The following is a 27,107-nucleotide window of genomic DNA, read 5'->3' on the forward strand; positions in this document are numbered from 1 at the left end:
TTTGATTCCTATTCAAGAGAATTACTTTATATATAGTCAATATAGGCACAGAGTTAAATTTTTTAACATTTTCTAATGGTGGTGTGCCTCGTGATTTTTTTCATGAAACAAGTGTGCCTTTGCCCAAAAAAGGTTGAAAAACACTGATGTATTATCTGTGGCTGCTTTTCGAGGTACAAGTGCAGAGATCAGTAGTTGAACAGGGACTGTATGATCCACAAATCCTACCATTTTTACTACCTTGCCCTTTACAACCAAGGCCTGCCAAGTGCTGCTTTGAGTGATTCTCAATCTCAGCTCTGGTGGAAACACTTGAGGGAGCTTCGGGAACTCCCAGTCCCCAAGCCCCAGCTGTACCAGCTAACTCAGCCTGTCTGGAAGTGACACCCAGTCTTCAGGACTTGTTAAAGCTCCTCTATGTTTCCCCGATGTCCAGCCAGGATTGAGAACCACTGCCTCGGGCATGAGTGCATTTTGAGGGGCAGGTGGATAGGCCTCTCACCCTCCAGGCTGCCAGATGGAGGTCAAACGCAGATCACACACCACCACCTGTGTGTGCCAGGAGTGAGGTGAGCAAAGAGGTTCCGGTCTCCAGACGCCCTCTGGTGAAAGCTCTTCCCAAGAGGGGATGGCAGAGATGGAGGGACCCAAGAGGAGAGGAAAGGATGGGTCATACCAAACATCTATCCCAGCATACTGAGTGACTACATGGAAGACAGATTTTCGCCCAAATGGAGCATCATCAAATGTACAGGTGGCGTAGCCTTCCTCCCCTCCCTTTGCCATGAGGAACAGGTGACCTGATTCCTTAGCATCCACTAATGCAACCTTCTGGTCACCACGGCAGAGCCAGGCATCCTGGGAAAGGAGTCCAAGTAGAAGTTTTAGGTAGCTGTGTGGTCCATGCACTGATCTGCTTCCCACCCCAGGCGTATAGAATCAAAATCTGTAGGAACAGCCCAGGATTCTGCATTTTAACCAGCATCCCAGTTGCTCCTTAAAAACTTTAAAGTTTGGTCATCACCTATCCAAACGGTTAGTTTAGAAAAGGGTGATCAAACTTTAAAGTGAGTGCTTAGCACATGTGCAGGCGCAGTGGTCCTACCATGGTTTCCCACAGGGGACTCGACTGGCTAGGCCAGTTGTGATTCCTTCCAAGACAGGGCACGTTAGCACACCCACAGTGAAAAAAGATGGAATTACCAAATCAAATCTATAATATGTGCAGAGACCAACTGGCCTTTAAAAAAAATTGTTTGTTTGTGTTTTGTTTTGTTTTTAAACAGCAGTGGAAGTCATACACTCATCCCACCTACTGCTGTCTCCCTCTGCATTATGGGACCTCCATGTTTTAAATATCTAAATAGTGCCAATCTTCCTTTTTAGAAGATAGGCTTAACTTTTATAAGTTGATAAACATCATTTGTCGTGAAATGTGGTGACTGCAGTGAGTGATTCCGTTGGATCTGTCTTGTGTGTTTTCCTTAATGAGCTTTGGCTCTTAAGTGACCACGCTGAACGAGCACTATACTCTCCAACTCCCAAAAGAGATGCCTTCTTCAGATTTTTTAATATTTTGTCTAAAACAGAGTTGTTTTAGAAGATTCCAGTTTATCCTAAAATAAAGGAGAACAGTCTTTTGGATCTACAAATTCCAGTGTGTTTTTGTATGAAATCAACCCCACTTCACCCATGTGATTTTCACAGGGCTTAAATATTGTGAAGGTGTAGAAGCCATCAGTTTGTGGATACAGGTGTTTGAATTTAGAAATATGTAATTCTATTACAGCACATCCTTGTGGGGATAGGAGAAACTGACTTCATTTCTGTTCATTAGGGAGACTTGTAGGGAGGCAATCCTGGGGGCAGGTGGCCTTTTACTTCATTAAAGTGCAGTGGTTGGGTCAACATTTGCATCAGAGCCAAAAGGCAGAATCTGGAGCAGACAGAACCACCTGTGGCTGAAACCGGTTTGGCTCAGTGGATAGAGCATTGGTCTGTGGACTGAAGGGTCCCAGGTTTGATTCTGGTCAAGGGCATGCACATTGGTTGCAGGCACATCCCCAATGTGGGGTATGCAGGAGATAGCTGGTCAGTGTTTCTCTCATCTATGTTTCTAGCTCTCTATCCCTCTCCCTTCCTCTCTTTAAAAAATCAATAAAATATATTAAAAAAAAAAAAAAAAAGAACCACTTGTGTTTTGTGGGGCTGGAGCTGGGTAGAATTGCAAATGTACTTTAGAATCAGGTTTTACCTCTAAGCCAGATTGAATGGAGTGGTGCCGAAAGTCAGTGTGAGAGCCAGTGCTGAGGGCAGGGCTGAGAAAGGCTGTATTTGACCACCCTGGGACCCAAGTGCCTGTTTCTGAAATGAAAGGCTATATTTTATGGGCTGAGTCTACCCTCCCAGAGAGCATGGGCGATGCCCCTTGATTGTAGCACAAAGGGAGTCTGAAGCTTTCCGTTCTCCGCAGGCCTCTGGCATTGACTGTGTCCATTGTGAGCTTATCGCCCTGGGGGCAGGCTCCTGTTCCACAGTGTCCTGTCTGCCAGCTCGCACAAGTCCTTGGCCGTCTTTGATTTCACCAAACCGAACAAAATTGAACACACAGATCACTGAGCCCTGATGTTCTAAAGGCAGAGATTTTTTTTTTTAAGGTACTCATTTCCCTAGAACAACTGGGACAGCCTGATACCACGCTGACGTGGAGTCTGAATTGCAGGTCCCTTCCTTCAGGCGACAAGGTGTCCCTTCTACAGCGATCACTGATTTCTGAGAGGATTCCTGTTGGGGATGATATGTAAGGGGAAGATCCTTGGGAAATGCAGGTGGCTTTGTTTGCCAAAGTGCCTTTTAAGATTGTTTAGGAAAGGCTCTTTTCTGTGATTAAAAATGTATTCTCATTTCTGTTAGCCTGGACAGAACTGAAACCACTCTGCCACTGTGTGTGTGTGTGTGTGTGTGTGTGTGTGTGTGTGTGTGTGTGTAGGGAGCTGCTTTAAATGGTTCCAGTGGGCCATGTGCTTGGTTTCATGTTACACAGTCTCTGGCTTTCCTACTTACCCGGAGAGCTGCATTTGGACATTCACTGGAAACCATCTGTCCCTCAGCCCCTCCCCCAGGCACTGCTTCAGTTGGTCCTGGATTGTGCTATTGCCTTCCAAACTTAAACACAAAGGGGCGGGGTGGGCTGGGGAGAGGGGTGTTGGGGACCAGTTAGGCAACAATGCTTCCCGGGCAGCTTAACTGTTTAAGGGTTAAGGACACAGAAAAGTTATAAGTTGAGAACTGTAGCCACCAAGGGTTGATGAAGAAAGGTGCCTTTGTGTGCATGGTTTAAGTTTGGACTCTGTTAAGACAAAATATCTTTTTTTGGTCCTATGATGTAGGCAGGGTTTTATAGGCTTAAAAGCAAATCTTCAACTGCATTCTCATTCTCTTACATCAGCCCATGTCTCCCCTTCCTTCTTATGTGGCAAAAACAATAAACAAAGTGGCCACTGTTGGGGCCGCGGGGCGTTCCCCCTCGTTCCTTCTGGTGCAGGCTCCCAGGGTGGAAATCTTCAGCCATGTAAACTCCAAAGGTTCTGCTCCTCTCACAGCGGGTCAGCACCCAAAGGGGTTCTGCAGAAATGCAGACTGCCTGGGCAGCTGCGGGGGCGGGGCACCCAGCAAACCCCTGCTTGGGCTTCTCTGTTTTCCTTTCCTCAGCATTTGTCAAGTCAGCGCTTTAGGTCAAAGGGTGTAGCTGAAACTTCAGAAAGGCGTTGGAAGAACTATTTGTTCTTGAAAATATTACAGTTAATCTCTCAGTCCCACACGGAGGGGAAGAAAAGATCTTTGTAAAGAAAGGCAACAAAATGCAGGCATCTGTCTGTCTTCCCTGGAGGGAGTGTCAAGAGATTTGTTAACATGGATACCGGAGAAGGAGACGGAATCTGAGAGGTTGTTTTAAAGCAGGGATCTGTGGTTCCAAGAGGCACACAGATAGTTTTCAAGGGGTGCTGGTGAGGGGGGGCCCTCGAAAATCAAATAGGAAAGTTTGTGCAAACAGGCCTTTATTGGAGGGAGAGTCTGGGACTCTCTTTAAACATCTCAAATTAATAAGTACTTTTTTGATTTTTTTTTTTTGTGGTAAGATATACAGAACATAAAATTTATCATCTTAACAAGTTTTTAAGTGTTTATTCAGTGCCATGAAATACATTCTTAGTATTTGCAGTCATCATTACCATCTAAGCCCATTGCTCTTTTCACCTTGCAAAACTGAAAGTCTTGCCAAAACCAGTTTGGCTCAGTGGATAGAGCATCGGCCTGCGGACTGGGAGGTCCCAGGTTCGATTCTGGTCAAGGGCATGTACCTTGGTTGCGGGTACATCCCCAGAGGGGGTTGTGCAAGAGGCAGCTGATCAATTATTCTCTCTCATTGATGTTTCTAACTCTCTGTCACTCTCTCTTCCTCTCTGTAAAAAAAAATCAATAAGAATATATTTTTAAAAAAACCTGAAAGTCTTTACCCATTAAACAATAACCCTTCTCCCCTCCCCATCCATACACTTGTCTTTATGATTTTGACTATCCCAAATATCTCACATGAGTGGAATCGTGTACTATTTGTCTTTTTATTACCACCCTATTTCACTTAGCACAGTGTCCTCAAGGTTCATCCATGTTGTAGCATGTTGCAGAATTTCCTCCCCTTTTAAGGCTGAATAATATTCCATATACAGTATCACATTTTGCTTTTACATTCATCTGCGGATCGGCACTTGGGTTGCTTCTTTGTTTAGCTACTGTGAATAATATTGCTATGAACATGGCCGACGATATAACTACTTCTTAAAAGCAAGTTCATAAGCACAGGTTTCCTCTTTTTTCTTTTGAGCAAAGTTGTATGGCAAGAGAATTTTCAGAATCTGTGAAACTTCCTGTGCCTCAACTGACCTTAAAGTTCTGAGTGAGGGTGCCAGTGCACACATGTGTGTGCTTGCCTGCTTGGGCGTATGGACAGGCTAAGAATAACATACGATGGTAACAGCCAATGCATGGAAAGCAGAGGGCTGGGAAAGGGTGGGAGCATCCATGTGAGCCGTTTCCAGAGTTGACTCCTGCCCCTGTGCCCAGTTTCCTTGGCAGTTTACCTCAGCCACATGGGCATAAGGATTGGTAAAATAGAAGACCTCGGAGCCCTGGCTGGGTAGCTCAGTTGGTTAAGGCACTGTCCTATTATATCAAGGTTGTGGGTTTGATCCCCAATCAGGTCACATACAACAATCAACCAATGAATGCATGAACGAGTGGAACAACAAATCTATGTTTTCTTCCACCCCCCCCCTTTCTCTGATCAAGATATATATATATATATATATATATATATATATATATATATATATATATATATATATTTTTTTTTTTTTAAATTAAGGAGCCCTCCATATGATGGGGAGTGAGCGAGGGAAGGACACCCAATATATGTGCTGCTCTAGACCCAGGAGCCTGGAACTCTCCTTTTCACACACCTGGCAGTGTGCTCTCTGCCGAGTGAGAGCAGGCTTTGAATTCAGAGCTGGATTTGCATATTGTCTCTCCCAGTATCAGCTGCATTCTTTGGAGTCAGTATTTAAGTTCTTTGGCTTTTAGTTTACGTACTCATGTGTAAAATGGAGGTAAAGCACCTACCTGAAAACAACTTTGCTAAGACTGAATGGGCTGCTTCCAGCCAGGCCTGGCCATGTACATAGGACCGGCTCCTTTAAAACCCTGGCTTCCTAGTGCAGCATTCTGAAGTGGGCATTTCTAATGGGAAAGGGGGCTATGTTATGCCCAGATTTCGAGATCCTAGGACCACCAGGGAGCCAAGTCCGATGCAATAGCAGAAAGCCTGTTCCATGCTAGCATGGGCTCTGTCCCACTCACACAGACAACAGCATGGCGAAAGAGCACAAGCTTCAACAGATCAAGGGGTTTTATAGGGGTGGTGATGTCACTGCTTTGGCTGACCCTGATTGGTTAGGTGAGGGCTAGGGTCCAGTTACAAAATGGAGGATCAGGAGTTCTGCCCTGTCCTCTCATTCCCAGGAATTAGCCCTGCCCTGCCCTTTCAGCTGCACCTGGTCAAGATTCCCTTTTCTCCATGATCTTTTGGGAAATGGAAACAGGCAAGTCTACCAAATAAACTGAAAAGAAAGATCTGGATGCAGTGAGCTACCCGACCACGGCCATGAGGGCTTCTTTTTGACCGATCCTTATGCCAATGTGGCTGAGGTGAACTGCCAAGGAAACAGGGAGGAGTTCAAGGCTAAGGTGGGACTCGAGTAGCAAGGGAAATAAAGATCTGTTACTATAGGTAGCGTGAACGTTGTCCCACCTCTCTGTATAATTCTGTTAACCAGTGCCATCCCAATAAATCCAATAAAATGAAAAAGAAAACTAAAATCCAGGTTTAAAAAAAAAATAAAGCATTTTATTTAATTCAAAGTCACACCTTTACATTTTGTTAGAGGGTATTGAAACGGAATTTTTGGACTGAAACCCGAATTCTTTGTCCGTTGGAGGCAAATAATGAATCCACAGACAGAGGTGGAGACTTATTGAAGAACAAGTACAGAATCCCACGTAGGGAGGGGAAAAGGTCCCACTGAGTTCCTTTTCCCTATGGCTTATAAAGGCTGCAGATCCTGGTGCCTTGATATCCCCTCTGATTGGTCACTATTCCCTTAGGCTGGTTACTATAGTAACTCCTGGGCTCAAAGGTCAAACCTCACATGGGACCTGTGAGGTTCTTCCCAGCTCCTTCTTTATTGTTTTCCTATTCCCTTTGGGCTTTCTTCTTCTCCTTCTGGATGAAGGGCTTCCTTCCCTTCATTTGGAAAATATAGACCCTGTTCTGTTCCCAGCTCCCTCATTCTATGGAAATGTACCTTTTGCTGCTCTGCAGCCCTGTGCTTCTTCCATGGTTCTCTTAATTTCTAAAATTTTCTAAAACCTGTTTTTTTACCCCCCAAAATTTCTGTTTCAGTGTTGACAGTTGGTATGAGAATAAAAAAACGACAGCAACCCAATGTCTGGGAAAGCACTTTCTAAAATACAGGGTCCTATGTAAAAAGTAACAAGTTGGAATAATTACTATTATTATACGCAGCAGCATCGATGCTCATCTTTGTTTTTACTTTTATTTCAAACCATTTACAAAGAACTTTTTAGACCAAAGCATTCCAGTAGACCAAGGAATAAAGGATTTGAAAATACTTTTCTTATAATACATCGTTATTAAATACCAACACCCTAGGGGGGTGCCTGCACTAGTTATTTTGGCAACACCAGAGGCCAATTTGGATCAATTATATGTATCTCATTAATTATTGATTAATCATTAATATGATTCAAAACACCAATCAACCAAACAAAAGGGCCCAAAACCTGTAAGTTATCCTTCTGTTTGACTCCAGAGACAAAGTTTGGAATCCTAGAAAAACAATAAATATGAAATCCTGAGAAAATACGCTCAGCCCAAAAGCCATTCTATCTTTTGGTTGCAGATATTTATGCAAAAATCAGATAAGATAATACCTTGGAGAAGAAGCGCTTTGTTAAAATGACAGGGTCCTATATAAAAAATAACAACTTCAAATAATTATCTATCCAGAAAAAAAAGAAGAAAAAAAAAAAGGATTGGAATCCAGAAAAAAAAAAAAAAAAAAAATCATTTACCCAGAAAAAAAGAAAGAAAAAGAATCGGAACTAAAACGTACATTATAAATCCAAAGTAATGTCTAGAATCTTTGGAAATTCTTTTATTCTTCTTCTGTCTAAAGTGTCTACTAGAATTGCTCTGCCTCTCTTGCTCTCTGTCTCTCTCTCTCTACCTCTGTCTCTGTCTCTCCTCTCTCTAGCTGCTCCTCCTTTTGAAAACATCTCAGAGAAAATAGTTTCATGAAATAGAATAATAGATATAAAAACCGTATTGTGTGTGTTAATATAGTTTACTGATTTGAACCATGATCTCTGGGGAATCTGGGGAAGAGCTCAGAGATTTCCATTTGCTCTGGGAAAAGTTTACTATATGTATTGAAAGCCACATGGCGAGGGCTCAGGTTACCGGGAGTGAAAGCGTGGGCGGTTGTGAGTGCTGAGGCCCCGAGACAGAAGCTCTTAGTTCTAACTGCGTTTCTGGAGAGGAGGGCGCCAGTGCGTGCACCACTTCCATTAAGGACCAGCTACTTGCTTTAGTGGAGCCTTTCTCTCAGGAAGTGCAATGTATAGTCAGGGCAGAAAAATAAGCAAAGGAGGAAATTTGCTATTGATTTTCTTTTCTTCTGTGAAATTATGTGAAAGCTCAATGGCTCGTAGCAGGAACTTGGTCAATAAGGCTCCCTTTGAGACCATGGTTAAGTTCAGTCTCTCCCTTTCCTTTCAAACCTCCTCTACTGCCAGGTTCTCTTGTATTTAATTGTCTTTGGTGCTGAGCTGCTAGGAAGCTTTTTATTCATAACACCACAGAGTGGGCTAAGCAAAAGGTAAACTGTGAAATAGTCTCAGACAATGAAGTTTTGCCCTCCTTGTTGGTTAAAAATCAATAACACTAAAAACCAAACCTGGCCCTAGCTGGTTCAGCTCAGTGGATAGAGCATTGGCCTGCGGACCAAAGGGTCCCAGGTTTGATTCCAGTCAAGGGCATGTACCTTGGTTGCAGACTTCTCCCTGGCCCGGGTCCTGGTCAAGGCTCGTGTAGGAGTAACCAATCAATGTTTTTCTCTCACATTGATGTTTCTCTACGTCTTTCTCTCTTGCACTCTCCCTAAAAATCCTTAGGCGAGGATTAATAACAACAACAACAACAACAACAAACCACACACACAAAAACAAACAAACAAACAAACCTGAAAACCAAGAAAAAAAAAAAAAAGCGAGGCTGAGATGAATGGTAGGATTGCTTATTATAAAGCAGTTTTTCAGTATCAGGATGTTGCTGGGAGTACTAATCCTGTTTTCTCCCATGGGCGTGGGGAAGGTTGGTTATGCCAGACTCACCGTGACGTGTGTAGTATAGTACTTGCTAACATTAATCGAACATTTACTGTGCACTAGACAGTACGCTAAGTCTTCATATGGTTTCTGTTCCACAGGGAAGCAATAAGCCGTCTGTGCGAACCTGTCCCCGGGGCAAACGGAGCCACTAAAAAGCGAAAGGTAAATAAATATTGGTGTGGTTTTCTTCTTTCATGTTTCCCCATCAATGAGGAAGATGATATAAAAAGAGTTGTGAGGTTATTCCACCGTATGACTTAAAGGTCCCGAATGGCCTTTATTGGTGGGCATGATTGTAGAGATACAACTCAAAGTCGTTCTGGCCCCTCAGATTTTCCCAACTCATCTTAAATGGTGTTGCCTAGAAGGACAGAGCAGAGAAAGCTCCTGAGTTTCAAGTGAGAACATCCTGGTTCCAGGCCTGGGTCTTTATCTTCCTTTGAAGGTGGTATCTCCCCGTCTGAGATTCTTTCTTATTCCTGTAAAGTTTAGTTGTTGAACTAGATGGCCAGTTTGGTACCTTCCAATTTGAATATGATCTAATATCTGTATTTTTAACATTTGAGACTTTTTAAATCTCTTGGCCTATTTTTAAGTGCAAACACGGTGCTGGCAGTGATGAGATAATAATACATGGGGAGCCGGGACCAGTTTGGCTCAGTGGATAGAGCGTTGGCCTGCGGACTGAAAGGTCCCGGGTTCGATTCCGGTCCGGGGCTTGTACCTTGGTTGCGGGCACATACCCAGTAGGGGGTGTGCAAGAGGCAGCTGATCGATGATTCTCTCTCATCGATGTTTCTAACTCTCTATCCCTCTCTCTTCCTCTCTGTGAAAAATCAATAAAATATATATTTTTTAAAAATACATGGGGAGAAGGGACTTTTCATGCTGAAAGAGCACAAATTTTGGTGTTAGATGATAGACTTGGGTTTAAATCCTGCCTCTGACTCCTATTTATTTTTTAATATATTTTATTGATTCTTTACAGAGAGGAAGGGAAAGGGATAGAAAGTTAGAAACATCGATGAGAGAGAAACATTGACCAGCTGCCTCCTGCACCCCCCCTCCCCCCCCCCCCCCCCGCCCCTGGGGACCTGGGGATGTGCCTACAACCAAGGTACATGCCCTTGACCGGAATCAAACCTGGGACCCTTCGGTCCACAGACCGATGCTCTATCCACTGAGCCAAACTGGTTTTGGCATGCCTCCTGCTTTTAAAGAACAATAGTTCAATCGAGTAAATTTGAAGATCTAATTGGCTGTATTAAATCGGCTAGCATGCTGTCTAATAAATAGAGAGGTGCTCCCAGAAACTGTACAATATAGTACAGAAAGGCAGAAACTGTGCCAGACAAGGAAGCGATTAGCAAAAGAAAAGAAAAAAAAAGGTTGTTTCAGGCCAGGTTACCTTCCCTTAGGGAAAGGCAGGGGCTTTACCAGACAAATTGCCTCAGTTGCCTTTCGATGTAGAGGGCCCATGTGAGAGGTTACCTCACGGGTACTGACCGAACATTCCAGATTGAGTAAGATTACATTCCTGGAAAAAGTTGAAACTGCAGTTAGGTCAGGTATTAAGTAGGTTCCGCCCTGGCTGGTTTGACTCAGTGGATAGAGTGTTGGCCTGTGGGACTGAAGGGTCCCAGATTCGATACTGGTCAAGGGCACATGCCCAAGTTGGGGGCTTGATCCTTAGTGCGAGGTGTGCAGGGGGCAGCCGATCAATGATTCTCATCGTAGATGCTTCTCTCTCTCTTTTCTTCTTCCTTCCTCTCTGAAATCAATAAAAATATTTAAAAAGAAGGGTAGGTTCAGTGTCATGGGCTTTAGCACAAGTGACTCCATTTGGATCTGGGGTTTTCTCTTTAAAACACTATCAACTGTGTGATCTTGGGCAAGTCACCTTTGGATCCTTGGTTTCCTCATCTGTAAAATGGGAGAAAACTGCACTTACTTTACGGAGTTGTTTAAGAATTAAATGAAATGATGTCCACAGAGTGCCTAACACCGTGTCTGACACTATTAGACTTTCAACAATGATGGTAACTAGTATTATTGTTATTAAGCTATTAACTCTAGGATGTTCATTTGTTTTGAAAAGTCCAAAGGGGACATAAAGGCTCTGAAGATAACTGTGTTAAGTCTTAGAAATGGAAGGTGTTTAAGAGGGAAGGGATTTTTAGTTATCCTCCAGGCTAACTCTCTCGTTTTGCCAGTTACTAACCTGTGGCTCAGAGAAGAGATTTGTCTTGAGTCCCTAGGACCCTGAAGATCAGAGCCGGCTAGAGAAGCCTGGTCTTCAGATCCCCATCTTAGAGCTCCATTTCCACACCACCCTGCTCCACTTGTTATTATTCTCCACCATTTTGCATAGAGCCGAACCCGGTGTAACCCAGAATGACTCAGATGAGCCCCATGGAACGGAAAACTCTGATATGTGGCTTTGAATTCTATTAGAAACCCTGATTACTAGTTTCTTTGACGGAACCCATGGCCTCATAGTAGCCGCTTCTCAGAACCTCTGTGAATAGGATGCTTCAACTGGATGATCCAACAAACAGGCCCATTCATGTAAGGCTTTCTCATTTCAGGAGTAGGGAGTCCATTCCCCAAAACAATACAAACCAGGCTATTGTTGTTCCAGAAACTACACCTTTAATAAAAAAGGAAAAATTTGAATTAATTTCCTTTGATAGCTAGCATTTATTGAATACTTAATACATGCCTGGGACCCTACTAAGCACTTTATATTTTTTTATACTCTCCCCCTCCCCAACTTAAAAAATTGTGGTAAAATATACTTAATATCAAGTTTACCTATTAACCATTTTAAGTGTACCGTTTAGTGATATTAAGTACATTCGTGTTGTGCAATCATTACCACCATTCATCTCCACAACTCTTTTCATCTTCTAAAAACCAAAACTCAATTACGCATTAAACAATAATTTCCCATTCCTTTCTCTATTCTAGTGTGTGTGTGTGTGTGTGTGTGTGTGTGTGAGTGAAACTCTCAAGTCCTTTTGAACATCACAAATATTTAAAGATGGAATCTTAAGATTTGGCTTCCACAGCTTTATGGGAATAAAGAAAATCGCCAATGGGAATCACATTTCATCCACCATCATACTTTCCATCACCTTTATTTGGACTACTCTAAGTACTTCATTTAAGTGGAATCATAAGGTATTTGTCTTTTTCACTGAGCATAATATACTCAAAGTTCATCCATGTTGTAGCATGTATCATAATTTCTTACTTTTTAAGGCTGAATAATATCCCATTGTGTGTGTGTGTGTGTGTGTGTGTGTGTGTATACATATAATGTATTTTGCTTATTCATTTATTTGTCAGTGGACACTTGGATTGCTTCCACATTTTACCTATGAACATGGAACTCCAAAAATCTGGTCAAATCTCTGCTTTCATTTTTTGGGGATATATATCAAGAAGTGGGATTGCCAAAACCGGTTTGGCTCAGTGGATAGAGTGTCGGCCTGCGGACTGAGGGGTCCCAGGTTAGATTCCAGTCAAGGGCATGTACATTGGTTGCGTGCACGTCTCCAGTCAGAGGTGTACAGGAGGCAGCTGGTCGATGTTCCTCTCTCATTGATGTTTCTAGCTCTCTATCCCTCTCCCTTCCTCTCTGTAAAAAAAATCAATAAAATATATTAAAAAAAGAAAAAGAAGCGGGATTGCTGGATCATACAATAATTCCATTTTTAATTTTTTTGAGGAACTGTCATATTGTTTTCTATAGTGTTTGTACCATTTTTCATTCGTACTAATAATACACGGGGTTTAATTTTCTCCATATCCTTGTCAAAATTTGTTATGTTCTGTGTGTGTGTGTGTGTGTGTGTGTGTGTGTGTGTTTTGTGTTTTGTTTCTGACTAGTTGTAGATCTATCCAGATTTTCTATTTGTTCAGGATTAGTCTTGGTAGGTCTAATGTTTCTAGAAATTTATCTATCTTATCTAGGTAATCCAATTTGTTGGCATTCAATTGTATATAGTACTCTTACAGTCCTTTTAATTCTATTTCTATTGAATCAGTAGTAATGTCCCCACTTTCATTTCTGATCTTAAAAACATGAGTCTTCTCTTTTTCTTAGCTTATCTAAGTAAAGGTTTGTCAATTTTGATTTTCTTGAAGAACCAACTTTTGGTTTTGTTGTTTTTCTCTTTGGTTTTTCTAAGCTCTATATCACTTATTTGTGCTCTCATCTTCATTTTTTCCTCCATTCTGCTAGTTTTGAGCTTAGTTTATTTTTTTTTAATTTCTAGTTCTTTAAGTTGTAAAGCTAGGTTGTTGATTTGAGGCCTTTCTTCTTTTTTAATGTATTTATAGCTATAAATGCTCTCCTTAAGCAATGCTGCATCCCATAAGTTTTGCTATACTGTTTTTCATATTCTTAATCATCATAAAAAAAACTTAGTAACTTTTTATATTTTTAATACTTGTGATGTTCAAAAGGACTTGCGAGTTCAGCTAGTCCAAACTCTCACAGGAATTCCTTTTACATAAACCAGACCTCTATTCTAAATACTTGGGGAGAAAGGAATGTGTGAGAAAAGTTCTGAGGGCTAAGATTTAACTGCTGCATTCCATTTTTAAAATCCTCACTTGAGGATATTTTATTGATTTAAATATATATTACTGATTTCAGAGAAGAAGGAGAGAGGGAGGGAGAAAGAGATAAACAGCAATGATGAGAGAGAATCATTGATTGGCTGCCTCCTGCAGGCCCCCCACTCAGGATGGAGCCTGCAACGCAGGCATGTGCCCCAACTGGGAATCAAACTGTGACCTCCTGGTTCATAGGTGGGCACTCAACCACTGAGCCACACCAGCTTGGCTTATAGATTTTAGAGAGAGCAGAAGGGAGAGAGGGAGAGGAAGAGGGAGGGGGGGGAAGGAGAGGTAGAGGGGGAGGAGGGGGAGGGGGAGGGAAGGGGGAGGGGGAAAGGGAGAGGGAGGAAGGAAGGGGGGAAGAGGGGGAAGGGGGAGGGGGAGAGAGAGGGGGAAGGGGAGGGAGAGGGAGAAGGAGAGGGGGACGTAGAGGGGGAGGGGGGAAAAGGGGAGGGGGAGAGGGAGAGATACATGGATAAGAGAGAGAAACATCAATTTGTTGCCTCCCATAGGCACCCTAACCCGGGATCAAACCTGCAACCTGGGTATGTGCCCTTCTGGGAATTGAACCTTCTACCTTTCGGTGTGCAGAACGACACCCCAACCAACTGCGCCACAACAGCGAGGGTGCATTCCAGTTTTTAAAAAGTTTTTTTTTTATTTTTATCATTTCATTTAATTTGATTTATGTATGGTAAAATAAAGAAGAGTATGGGCTTCAATCCATTTTTAACATTAAAAGAAACAAACATTCATTCTGTAACAGAATTCATAACTTTGTGTTTTGTTCTTTTTAAAGCCTCCAGTTAAGTTCCTATCAACAGTTCTTGGCAAAAGTAATCTTCAGTTTTCGGGGATGAATATAAAACTGACCATCTCAACATGCAGCCTTACACTAATGAATCTTGACAACCAACAGGTAAGATCATGAATGTTATTTATGGCTTAACATATTATCTCTTTCTCTGGAGAGTCTGAGCATAATAAAGAGAATAGTTTCAGGCAGTGTGCCTAAAATTTACTAAGGCATAGGGGGGGAAAATCTGCCAAGGATTTATACATTCTAATAATTGGAACAGCCTTTCTAATCCATCACTGGGCATTTAACTGCTTGCATACTTGCCCCTTACCTAATTGGCTTTGTAATAAGAACCAAAGTGCAAATAATATAATAAATACCATTTGGCAACACCTATTTTTTATATTTTCAAATATGTTTTTATTGATTTTTAGAGAGAAAGGGAGAGGGAGAGAGAGAAACATTGATGAGAGAAAAACATCGATCGGCTGCCTTCTGCACACCCACTCCTGGGGATAGAGCTCAAAACCGGGCATGTGCCCTAACTGGGAATTGAACTGGTGACCTCTTGGTGCATGGGACAACACCCAACCCACTGAGCCATACCAGCTGGTCAACATTTATTTTTTAATCAGTCATTTATTATTCTCTACCAATCCTTCTGGAAGAAAAAGCAATTTTACCCTGGCCCGAATGGTGAACATCGTCCCATGTACCAAAAGGGTGCTGGTTTAATTCCCTGTCAAAGCACGTACTTGGGTTGTGGGTTTGATCCCCAATTGGGGAGCAAACAGAAGGGCAATCAACTGACTTCAGGCGAGGATTAAAAAAATAAGCAATTTCATGATCAGAATTAAGCACAGAGGAAGGGTGATGCTAAGGTTAATGTTATAGCTAACTGAAATTTAAGCAGAAAACATTTTCTTACAAATCTTGAAGTTGAAAGCTTTCTAAAATGTTATTGTATAAACATAATTTTTTCAACTTTGATGACTTATGATACTGAGTTTTTATCGTTAACCTTCTTTTATTTTTAAAAAATATATTTTATTGATTTTTTTCAAAGAGAGGAAGGGAGAAGGATAGAGAGCTAGAAACATCGATGAGAGAGAAACATCGACCAGCTGCCTCCCACACACCCCCAATTGGGGATGTGACCTCAACCAGTGTACATGCCCTTGACCGGAATCAAACCTGGGACCCTTCAGTCCGCAGACCGACGCTCTATCCACTGAGCCAAACTGGCTTCGGCTAACCTTATTTCTTAAAGAACAGCATTGCTTGTGTCCTAGTTGGTTTGGCTCAGTGGATAGAGCATCCACTTGAAGGGTCTCAGATTTGATTCCAAACAAGGGTACATGCCCAGGTTGCCAGCTGGATCCCCAGTAGGGTGTGTGCAGGAGGCAGCCAATCAATGATTCTCTCTCATCACTGATGTTTCTCTCTCTCTTCCTCTCCCTTCCTCTCTAAAACACTAGGAGATTTTGAGGTCACATATAGGTTGAAATCCTGGCTTTGCTATGAATGAACAAGTTACCCTACCACTCAGTGTTTCTCATCAGTGAAAGAGGGTGATAGTACCTTTTCATCGAGTTTCTGAGGGGACGGATTTAGCAATAATCTGTCTCATGGGGTCATTTAGAGGACTAGGTGAGATCATGGATGTCAACCACTTAGCCCAGTGCCAGTCACATGGTATCTATTATTATTATTATTTACCAAACATCCTTCTTTGAATCCTTTACATATACTCAGTACTTAATGGGGGAAGCATATTATATAACATTATAAAATTGTCAGTAACATAGAAGTAGAGTTCCATACACTTTGATTTCCTTTTTTTTGGCTAAAAAACTCACTTGGGTTGTTGAGGACTGTTTTATTTTTTTAATCCAAAAGCAGAATTAAATACATTGATTCCACAGTAGTATAAATCATCATAGAGAAAAATGCGTACTATTAAGGAGTTCAAAACAGATTCCTGTGTCATTGGGTCCTTGTTGGTTATCCAGGAGAGGTGACACCTCTGTTACAGTGGCAGGGGAACCTTGGGAGGCGCCACACAGCTGGGCGGAAGGTAAAACATTCTTTCAGATGCTTTGTCTTCAAGACATTCGTAGATTTAAAGTTTATGTTTAGTTTTCAACCTTGTGTACAGTATCAGGGACGCTCAATGCTATTGGTTATGAGATTTCACTGAGTATAGGAGACAATTCGAGAATTGTCTCAGAGTTTTGTAGGGAGGGAAGAGTAGGCAGAGCTGGAGCCAATCTGGTGACAGCCTCACGTGCAGCGTCTAAAGAGCATTTTTAAAATGACTTTAAAATTCCTCACTCACCCTAGTCCACAGGGTGACTGAGGAATGGGGAGTTGAGGAAGCACAGGGTTGTGATGTGTGTGGCAGGGGTTCTAGTTTATTCTCAGCATTTCCTCACCCCCACTGCCTTTTCTTCCCCAGGCCCCTGCAATTAGAGATGACATTGCCGCACGCCCATCACCTTTCGGGCAGAACCGAAGTAGGGACAATGGGGTGGGCAGCTTCCACCATCAGTCATTACAGCAATGGGGTACCTTCGGGAGTGAACCACAGCTTTTCTGCACCGGTGCCATGGCCTGGGGTTGTGTTCAGCTCAGGGCTGGAATGGTGACCAAAGTTAGGATCTCACTGATACCCCACAGTTCAAATAATTTTGAACTATTCTGCAGGCCTGGGGGCACTGTACAAAGAGATGTGCCACACTCCAGATGCTTAAACCCAAGAAGCTTCATACATCCCATCAAAAGAGCAACTTCAGTGTTCGAGGCAGCAAAGAAGCAACCTTATGGAGAGAGCGTGAGAAAAGGACTTCGTATTTACATTCTCCTTTTAAAAAGCTACCCTTTGAGGTTCTAAGATAAATACAAAGATACACTAATGCCTCCCCTTCCCTTAACTTCTAAGATATACTTTGGACTGAAAACATAAACAGGCTCAAGTTTATAGATACATTCATAGAGGACAGAATTTTTATGGGTCAGATGGTTCACATTTATTTTCAGCCACTGAAACTTTAAAAATATAACTAGCCATTCACTTCCAGAAAATGTCTCATAGGACTTCAGAGGCAGGAAAGAAAACTATAATAAACACGTAAAGCTTGCAGTTTTTAAAACTTATATTTTGGGAAGGCAAAATATAATTTGGAAAAGCAAGTTATAGGGTTTAAAAATGGTTTTTGTATATTCCTTGTTTTAAAAAGTCAAACAACATACCTCCTTGACATATTTTAATATAGTATTTTAGTGCCTTAAGCAAAAATGTCAGTCTCAGTAGTTTCCCTTCTTAGTTTTGCTTTATTCATTTCTACATCTCCTACCACACAGCTCTAACAGCTACTGAAATTGAGAAGAGTAACAAAGAGATAAGGAAGGTTAAAAACCAAACAGGAAATAGAGACATTCTTTAGTCTCAAATATTTACAGAGTCCAGGCAGGTAATGCAGTGTTTAGGCACAAGAAAAACCATTGTTGTGCCGGGCCGGTACGGCTCAATGGTTGAGCATCGACCTATGAAACAGGTCAGGGTTCTATTCCAGGTCAGGGCACATGCCCAGGTTACAGGCTCCATCCCCAGTAGGGAGCATGCAGGAGGCAGAAAATCAATAATTCTCGCTCATCGATGTTTCTCTCCCTCTTCCTTCCTCTCTGAAATTAATTTAAAAAAACCCTTCCTCTCTGAAACGAATAAAAATATATCTAAAAAAAGTTTAAGAGGTGCAAGCACAATAAACGGTGAGTGCCACTTGGACTCCTGTTAGAGAGACAGCACTGGGGGTCATGCAAACAGAACACCTTCCCTAAGTAAAGGTGAATCAGGTGCTTTCTCCATGTCACTGTAGGCCAAGGACTGCCAGCTCTCCCAATTTTGAAGGAGAAAAAAAAAGGATGGAAACCTAGGAATTTCACTGCTCTCTCGAGTATGAAGTGTTGGCCTTTAATTATGAGCCAAACTAAACAGATCTGTCCTTCGGGCAGCCAATGCGGGATATCTGATTAAAGCAAGCATTTTGTAATGTTTATGAACAGATGCAGAAAATGCTCCCCAAATCACACTGCTTACTCATAAGCTTAAGTTCCCTCTCTCCCCACACAAAACCAGGGCCAGAATTTTCCCAGAATCCTTTCTTTAGTACCCATTAAATGAAGATACATTGCTTTTCCTAATCTCTATTACCATGTATCTCTTTCGTTTCCATTAAATTGTTACTATGCTAATTACATATAATTATCCCTATTTTCAATTCAGGACTGAGGCAGAAATATTAAGTAATTTGTCTACTTAGAAAGCTAGTAAGTAGTGGAGCCTAAATTTGAATCAGGTAGGTTGGGTCCAGTCTGTGATAAGGTTTATAATAGAAATACAAATGATTTTACACTCCCAACAGGGGTGTTAAGATGGTAACATTTTATACCTTCAGTAAAGTAACAAGTACTAATTTCAGTGGTCTCTCAGTTCACCGCCTGTTTCTAAGACCAACAGACAAGCATTCGGAGTCAGCTGCAGAAGGCAGGTCTTTCTCTCCAAAGTAAGCCTTCAAACCCAACAGGGAGTGGTATTTCTCTCCCCCTCCTCTTGCTCCCCCATCAGTCCCAGAGAAATAGAATCACATCTCTGGATTTGTGGACCTGTTTTTTCTGTGTCTATTTCTTACATCTTTATCTGGAGATAAACACAGCTGGTTAGTTCGTGTATTTGCATCCTCTTCCTCCCCCTGCCTCCCCCCCCCCCAACCCCCCTCCAGGTACTGTACTGTTCATTCACATCACACAGGCAACTGATTACTTATCCAGACTCACCTAACTGCAGCTATGAGCTGTCTGGAAATGCAGTGGAAGTGAGGCACGGAGGAGGCAGGATTAAGAAGTTGAAGTTCTTCCCTCCCCCCCCTCTCCCTGCCCACCAGGCTAGTGTTCTTATGATCATCCTTGTCAGCCCCATGTTTTACAGAAAACCACCCCCCTAAGGCCCCCGAGTTGTCATGTTGTATTAGATGTGTCTTTTGTATTAGATGTGTCTTCTGTTGCCATAATGGAGCAAGAACATCTTTATTGGTCATAAGACCTGCCCATACACTGTTTCTCTGGTCACAGCCTTCTGACAGAATTATCCTAGAACTTTAGAACCTTAATAAGATAACATGCTCACTAATAGGGCAGGTTTTCCCAGGTTGGCAAATGCTCTTACAGGAATTTACTCAATTTAGTTTCCCCAAGTTAATTTGCAAATCCCATATTTGAAGCTGGAACACTTTCCCTTATAGTGGTTAAATCTAAATCATGAAGTGGCTGCAATAATGCAATGAAATAGAATACAGTAAAAATAGTATATGAAGTGTGGGTGCATACTAATTATTAGTCAAACAAAATACACAGAACAAGAAATTTTATTATCTCAAATGCTGGTGCATAACCAATAACAAGCTTAATTAGAGGAGGAGACAGAGGGAAACCTCAGAAATTTCTGGATAGGTTTGAAACCTTTAAAGGTTGACGGCATAACTGTTCATAAGAGTCCTTTTAAAATGTAGGGCCTTTCTTTCACTTGACAACTTTCACTTTAACAGTTCTTCCATGATGAAGTTCCACCAGTCTTTTCCCTGCAAAGTTAAAGGTAAAATACAATTTCTCTAGGATATGGAGGTTATTAGAAATAGTTTTCTTGATACGTTCACATACATTTTATTGTCTGCATTTGAAAATTTACTAAGGATTTCATTTTTTTACTTTTAAAAATAATGGTCAATCAAGATAATGAATTTCTTGAATTACAGATCACAACAGCTTTATAAATGATCAAGATAGACGTACAAATAAAATTTCAGATTAGAACAGGATTAAGAAGTTGAAGTTCACATGATACCTTTTTCTCCTGGGGTTTGCTTTTTCTTCTGGGATGCTAATAACATTCACCTGATTATTATTATCTACTAAAAAAAAAAAAATTTAGCCTTTGATTCCTATAGCTTGAATAGATCACAAAGTGGAATTTTCAAGGTTTTCTCAATAGGCTTTCTGTCCAATACACCCAGAAGACATCTGGTGTCCTACGCTGGCTGGCTACATTCCTTTTCCTCACGCCATTAGCATCAGTGGGCTCTCGCACTGGCCAGCAGTTCGTCTTGGTCACGATGTATTCTTGCAAAACCATTCCTTAGAGTTGAATGTGGAAGTCATTTTTTTTTCTCCCCCAACGCAAAGAAGAGAATCCGGATCAATCACAAAGTCAAAGAAAGCCATGGTATTTCAGGACAAACAGGTTTGCAACAGTCCTAAGATCCTTTTCCTTCACCAGTTATTTCCCCCCCCCCCCCCTTTTTTTTTTCACCACTGTGCAGTCACTGCCCTATTCTATTCTGAAAAACAAAAGATTTTTTTTTCGTTGAAGACCAAGTGTTTCATTGGCACGGGAACTATGTGGAATACACCCGAGAGACAGTGGAACGCTGGGCCTCCCCGCACGGGGTCTCCTCCTCCTCTGGAACCGCACGGAGCTAATCTTTGTCGATGATCTCGTCGCAGCCGAGCTCCTCGGTCAGACGGTTGACCACCATCAGGGAGAAGAGCTCCTCGATGAAGGCCAGCTGGTCGAACGGGGTCTTCTCGTACTGCACCTGGAAGCCGCCGTCCGCGCCCGCCTCCCCGGAGGATCGCAGGAACATCTTGTTGGCCTCGTCCAGGGCCGCGGAGCCGCGGAAGCCCGGCCGCTGCGCCGCCTCCTCGGGGTAGTCGTAGTCGTCCTCCCAGTCATCGAACTCCTCCGCCTCGAAGTCGGCGCCCGCGAACACGGCCGGCAGCTCCTCGGGGCCGGGCCGGCCTGCTAGGCCGCGGCCCCCCGCCGCCGCCATGGCCTGCGCCCCCTCCTCCTCCATCGGGCCTTCCTCCTCGGGCAGCGGCGGGCCCCGGCCGCCTACCTCCATCGGCGGCAGGTCCCCCTCGCCGCCCAGCACGTCCATCTGCAGGTCGTTGCTCTCCTCGTACAGCACGGACAGCGCGTACAGGTCCGCCATGGCGCCGGCAGCTGCTCGGGCTCTGGCTCTGGCTCGGGCTCGGGCGGGGCGTGTGCTGCGGGGCCGGACGGCGGTGCGCGTGCCCCGGCGGCGTGCGCGCCCCCGCGTCAGGGTGACCCTCCCCCCTCCTCCCCCCCGGCGCCGCCCCCCGACGCCGCGCCCGCCCCGCGCGCGCCCCTCGCCCCGCGCGCCGGCTGCCGGGGACGCGCCTGCGCGGCCGGGAGGGCTGCGTTGCGTTCGGTCCAAGTAAGGGATGTGGTCTGCAGAGGCTGCCCTGGCAAGAGCGTTATTTTGTCTCCGCGTCGCTGGAGGACGTGGCTGCTCAGGATGCTGCAAACAGGGGGATGCGCGCCGCCGTGGCAACGCGTCCTCCTCCTCCCCCTGCTTCCTCCCGCCTCCGTCCTCCTCCCGCCTCCGTCCTCCTCCGGCCTCCGTCCTCCTCCCGCCTCCGTCCTCCTCCCGCCTCCGTCCTCCTCCCGCCGCCGCCGCCGCCCCCGGCCATCGCGGCTGCTCGCGGGCTCGAACTACCCCTTTGTCCGCGCAACGCACTTCTGAATCGGCCCCTGCAAACCACACTGGGTTCTCAACCTCAAAGCAACATGTTAAGAATGCATCTGGAAGCTTTTTAAGAATGAAACCTTTTTTTTTTTTCCCCTTTCGATGTTCCTCATTAGAAGTTCAATAAGCATATTTCCCGTGCTCTTTTAAAAAAGTTCTAATGAGGATATATCCTTGGTCCCATTTCTTTTTGCGAGAGGTAACTTTCCATTATCATCCATTTGATGTGTATGCTTTAAATCCTTTTTCTTGGCATTCGCAGGGATCTTAGGGGAAGTAGGGAAAAATCTTACTTTTTTTTCCAATGTCTCACATAGCTGTCTTCAATTTACAAACCAAATCCCCTCAGCTATTTTTGCATTGCTATATATATATATATATATATATATATATATATATATATATATATAGCAATGCAAAAATCATTTCCAATTTTTTGATAAACTGGCTAAATGAACGTCTACATATGCCAGTTTCTCTAGAATAAATGCAGTATTTGGAAGTTGAAAGGTGGAATCATAGGGTATGCATACTTTAATTTCAACAAATACTGTCAAATTGCTTTCTGAAGTTGCTATACAAATATCAGTTCTAGCCAGCAGTGTTTGAGAATATCCACACCCTTGCCACACGTGATTGTGTTGAACTTGGACAGTTTATCAATTTACTGTATCTTGTTTTGTTTTGAATAGTCTTGATTTCTTAGACACTGATTATTTTTTCAGTTTGTTTATTGAACATTTGTATTCTGAAAATTAACTGGTCTTTCTTTAGGTTTATTTCTTTTTCTTATGGATACATAAGAACTCCTTATGAACTCTGACTATATGAATACTTTTGTTTTACATGCTCTAAATATATTCTCTCTTCCTATTGTTTGTCCTGTTTCAGGGGTCTTTTCTAAAACAAATTTTAAAAATGAGTTTTTATGTAATCTAATTTGAAGGGATTTTTTGTTTGTCTTCTAATAAGATGGGGTTTTCCTACATCAAGGTTCACAAGCATAATCTTTTATCTGCCTTCTGATGTATTTGTTGATTTTTTTTTAATGAATCAAACATTTATTTATATAGATAGTATGAGGACAGGAGTTATTTATATATTTTTTTCCATATAAGCCAGCCACCTCCACTAATTTAATCACTTATCGTTTTGTCTAAGACATTTATCATAGACTAAAAGTTCATGAATATGTGACTGTTTTTCGACTTTGTATTCTAATGAAATCCGTAGTTTTATAATATGCCTTGCTTATAAGGAAAATCTAGTCTCTTTGTTCTTTTAAAAAACACACATTTCCATTGATTTCAGAGAGGAAGGGAAAGGGAGAAAGATAGGAACATTAATGATGAGAGAATCATTGATTAGCTGCCTTCTGCACACCCGTACTAGGGATTGAGCCCACAACTTTGGCATGAGGCATGTGCCCTGTGCCCTGATCGGGAAAACCATGACCTCCTGGTTCATTGGTTGATGCTCCACCTCAGAGCCACACCAGCCAGGCTAGTCTCTTTGTTCTTTAAAAATGTTCTTTAGCTTTTTTTGCACAGTTGTTATTCTTCCATGTGAATTTTAGAAGCAGTATGAAAAGTTCCCTGAATGACATTGGTGGAATTTTTAGTGGAATTGCATGGAAATTACAGATTAATTTGAAGGAGAATTGACATCATTACAATATTATCTTCTAATCCATAAAGGTGATATGTATCTTTTTTATTTTTTGCTTATTCAGGTAGTTATTTATGCCTTCCAATGAAGTTTAAAAAAAAAACAAAAAAAAAAAAACTTTACACAGATCTTTTTAGATTTATCTGTAGTTACTTTGGTAAATGTACCTCCTTTACCCCCAAATACAGTGTCTAATTGGCTATTGCTGATATAAAGGAATGACATTGATCTTTGTATAACTGAAATGTAAATATCTATAATAATAAAAGTGTAATATGCTAATTAGACCAGACAGCCAAACAACCTTCCAGATGACCTTCCGGCCGAGCCCCTTGCAGGAATTTAGTGCATCGGGCCTCTAGTAGAAAACATAAATAGAGAAAAGTTGCACACATAATAATGATTTCCACAAAATGAACATACTTGTTTAACTATTATGGGGATAAAGAAACACCATATAATTCCAGAAAACCATTTTCTCTCTCTTCCTTTGCCCCAGAAGTAACCAATATCCTGACTTCAAGCAGGATAAAATAATTTTGGCCATTTTGAGCTTTATAGAAATGAAATCATTCAGCCTATATTTTTTTGTGTCTGGCTTCTTCTGCCCAAGAAGCACGTTGTTGCTATTAGTAGTTCATTGCTTGAATATCACTGTAGTCGTCACTGGGACTGGTTCCAGTTGCGGGCTTTTATGAAAAGGACGGTGCTTATCTTTTTAGCACACCGTTAGGTGCACATATTCACACAATCCTGTTGTATATACATTTAGGAGTAGAATCGCTTGGTCGTTTTATATAAGCTACTTGAGCATATTCTGTTAAACACTTCTGAAGACAGGACTAGGTAATAGGTGCACAGTTGATATTTTAACGAACCCTCAAAACAGTATGACAAACACATTTCTGCAAAATAGGTCATTTCACCCTGGAGATTATGAACAAGTGATCCTAGAATCTCAAGTGAGAGAAACAGTCTTCTTAGTTAAATAATGCAGTTCACTTGAATAATGTTACTTCATATTGGAAATCTTAGTGGTAATTTCTTAGGATACTTTTGGTGGTGAATGACTGAAAATCCAGTTCAAACCAATTTATATAAACCTAAGTTAACTAGAAAAAAACAATAAAGGGGGACAGGAATTGTATTGGTTGAAATGATGAAACAAATGTTACAACCAGAGTTTTATTTATTTTTATTGAATTTATTGGGGTGACATTAATATAGTTTTGTAGGTTTTAGGTGTACAATTCTATAATACATCATCTGTATACTGTATTGTGTGTTCACTACCCCAAGCCAAGTCTCCCTCCACCACCGCTTATGCCCCCTTTACCTCTTTTACCTCCCCCACCCCCTTTCCCTCTGGTGATCACCATACTGTACTGTTGTCTGTGAGGTGTTCGTTTTGCTCTTTGCCTTAATCTCTTCACCTTTTTTTCACCCAGGCTTCCCACCCCCAACTGTCAGTCTATACTCCTCCCCCCCCCCCCCACCTATTTTTCATCTGCCAGCTGATTTTCCCCAGAGGGAAAGCTTCATTTTTCCAGTGGGATTTTCCCACATGTCAGCAAAAGATGGCTGGGTCCCGGAAGCTTTATGCTTACATGGTCCTGAATGGCAGCGAGAGAGGTATCCTTTCCTGTTGTCCATATCAGTTTCTCCCCAAAGACTTAGATTGGCTCTGCTGTATCCAGATGTTTCCTGTTTGGCTAGGCCTGGGCCCTGTGTCCACCTGCAAGGAGAGAGGCAATGAGACAGGCATGTCCAAACCACCTGAATCTCAGTGAGATTCTCATAAAATGTGGGTGGAGTCCTTTCCACAGGGATACTGTCCAGGCAAAAACAAAGCAAATGGGTGTCCATTACGGTTAGATTGTATGTAACTCGGAGTAATTAATTTATAGCATCACACATGTTTATTTTTTTTATGTTTTCCAGATTATTGCAAATCATCACATGCAGTCTATTTCATTTGCCTCTGGAGGGGATCCTGTAAGTATGGGTTCACTAAGGTCTTTTTTTTTTTTTGTAAGTTATAAAAACTTCCACGTAAAGCTTGTTAGCCACTATAGGTGCTCTCCAAATATCTTACTAGAATTTGTGAGTAGCTACATGTAACAAGTAATTTAAAATTTGGTTTTGACAAAATACATCCCACCACTTATGGTTAAAATAGTTGGATTAGTAGGCAAGCAGATAGCCAGGGAGTTATCATCTGAGAAGCTTCTTGCAAATCACATCAAAGTCATGAAAAACAAACGTGTCATACATGTGTTGCCAGTCCTTCCTTAGAATTCTTCTCCACATAAAGTTCTAGGCTGATGCTACTAATCAATTGGATTTGGCACATCCATGGCAACTAAGTCCCCTCTAGAATGAGCAGCCCGGTTTGCAGAAGCTTATGGAGGCCTCACTCAGGTGGGGAGAGCACTGCCGTTTCTGGCTACCAGGAGGCCACCAGGTGCTCATTTCGTGTGAAGGGCACAGGTCTGAGCCAGCGGGGATCTGCAAGCCTACTGTGCTCCCTGATTAGGTGCTGCGCCATTTCTGGACTGTGGCAAGAGAAGGGCATCAAAGCTGAGAAGCCTGTGGCTGAACAGAAAACAAACCTGTGTAAACTGAGAGAGTAGAAGGGGGACATTGCTCCCCTTGACATCCTGACATTTCTCCACCTGCACACATGTAGCAGGCTCAAGGAGGGTGGAGTCTGCCTGCCTTTCATGATGACTGACCATCATCAGGCATGTCAGGAAAGCATGGGGACCATATGAAGACCTGGTCCTAACAGACAGTCCCTTACCTTCTGTTCTGCATTTATTACTAAAGAGCACAGCCTTCAGAAATGAGGCAATAAACCCACTTGAACAGATGATTTTTTCCTCTCCAGCACATTTAGCTTCTCTCTTCAACTGGAGGAATAAAATTTAGGGTCATAAATTAAAGGACACATAAGCCAGAAACCCAAGAGAGGTATCGAATGGTAGTAAACACTGGATCTGGCAGCTGTTGTCACTGCAGAGTTTTGATGGATTTTAATGTCAAGGCTAAATATTTAAAGGAAAAATAAGTCTATCCTGAAAGGAAATGAAGTTCTGAAGGTTCTGTGTCAAATTATTGCTTTCTATACTGGCATTTACTGTATTTAAGTTCCTCCTCTTGGGTGTTGGCATAACATTTTATATGTAAAATAATAGTTATATGCTATTTAAATCAGCCCATTCTTTAAAACATCTATTTGTTTTCTCATTGGTTACCAGTGCCTCAAAGTGTTTAACCAGGTCAAATGTAGACAACTTGCCTTCAGAATGTCCTTGAAGCATATGGAAGAAAAGCAATCTTTACAGGATTTTAAATCACTGCTTCTTTTTTTAAAAATT

General features: G+C 42.3%; 2 protein-coding genes across 2 annotated transcripts in view; one reads left to right on the top strand and one right to left on the bottom strand.

The window, feature by feature from the left end:
* SHC4 (SHC adaptor protein 4) overlaps positions 1-27,107 on the top strand; it is a 113,000-nt gene that overhangs the window by 45,765 nt on the left and 40,128 nt on the right. Inside the window, exons 3-5 of the mRNA XM_084899093.1 lie at positions 9,126-9,189; positions 14,456-14,575; positions 25,669-25,722. Of these exons, the coding sequence (XP_084755219.1) occupies positions 9,126-9,189; positions 14,456-14,575; positions 25,669-25,722 (238 nt within the window). The remainder of the gene's footprint in view (positions 1-9,125; positions 9,190-14,455; positions 14,576-25,668; positions 25,723-27,107) is intronic.
* EID1 (EP300 interacting inhibitor of differentiation 1) lies at positions 19,861-21,605 on the bottom strand. Its single transcript, XM_084883522.1, has one exon. The coding sequence runs from the start codon at positions 21,499-21,501 to the stop codon at positions 20,986-20,988; it is 516 nt and encodes a 171-aa protein (XP_084739648.1). The 5' UTR covers positions 21,502-21,605; the 3' UTR covers positions 19,861-20,985.

This window comes from Pipistrellus hanaki (genome assembly GCF_964339955.1).
Source record: "Pipistrellus hanaki genome assembly, chromosome: 1".
In the NCBI taxonomy this organism is placed as follows: Eukaryota; Metazoa; Chordata; class Mammalia; order Chiroptera; family Vespertilionidae; genus Pipistrellus; species Pipistrellus hanaki.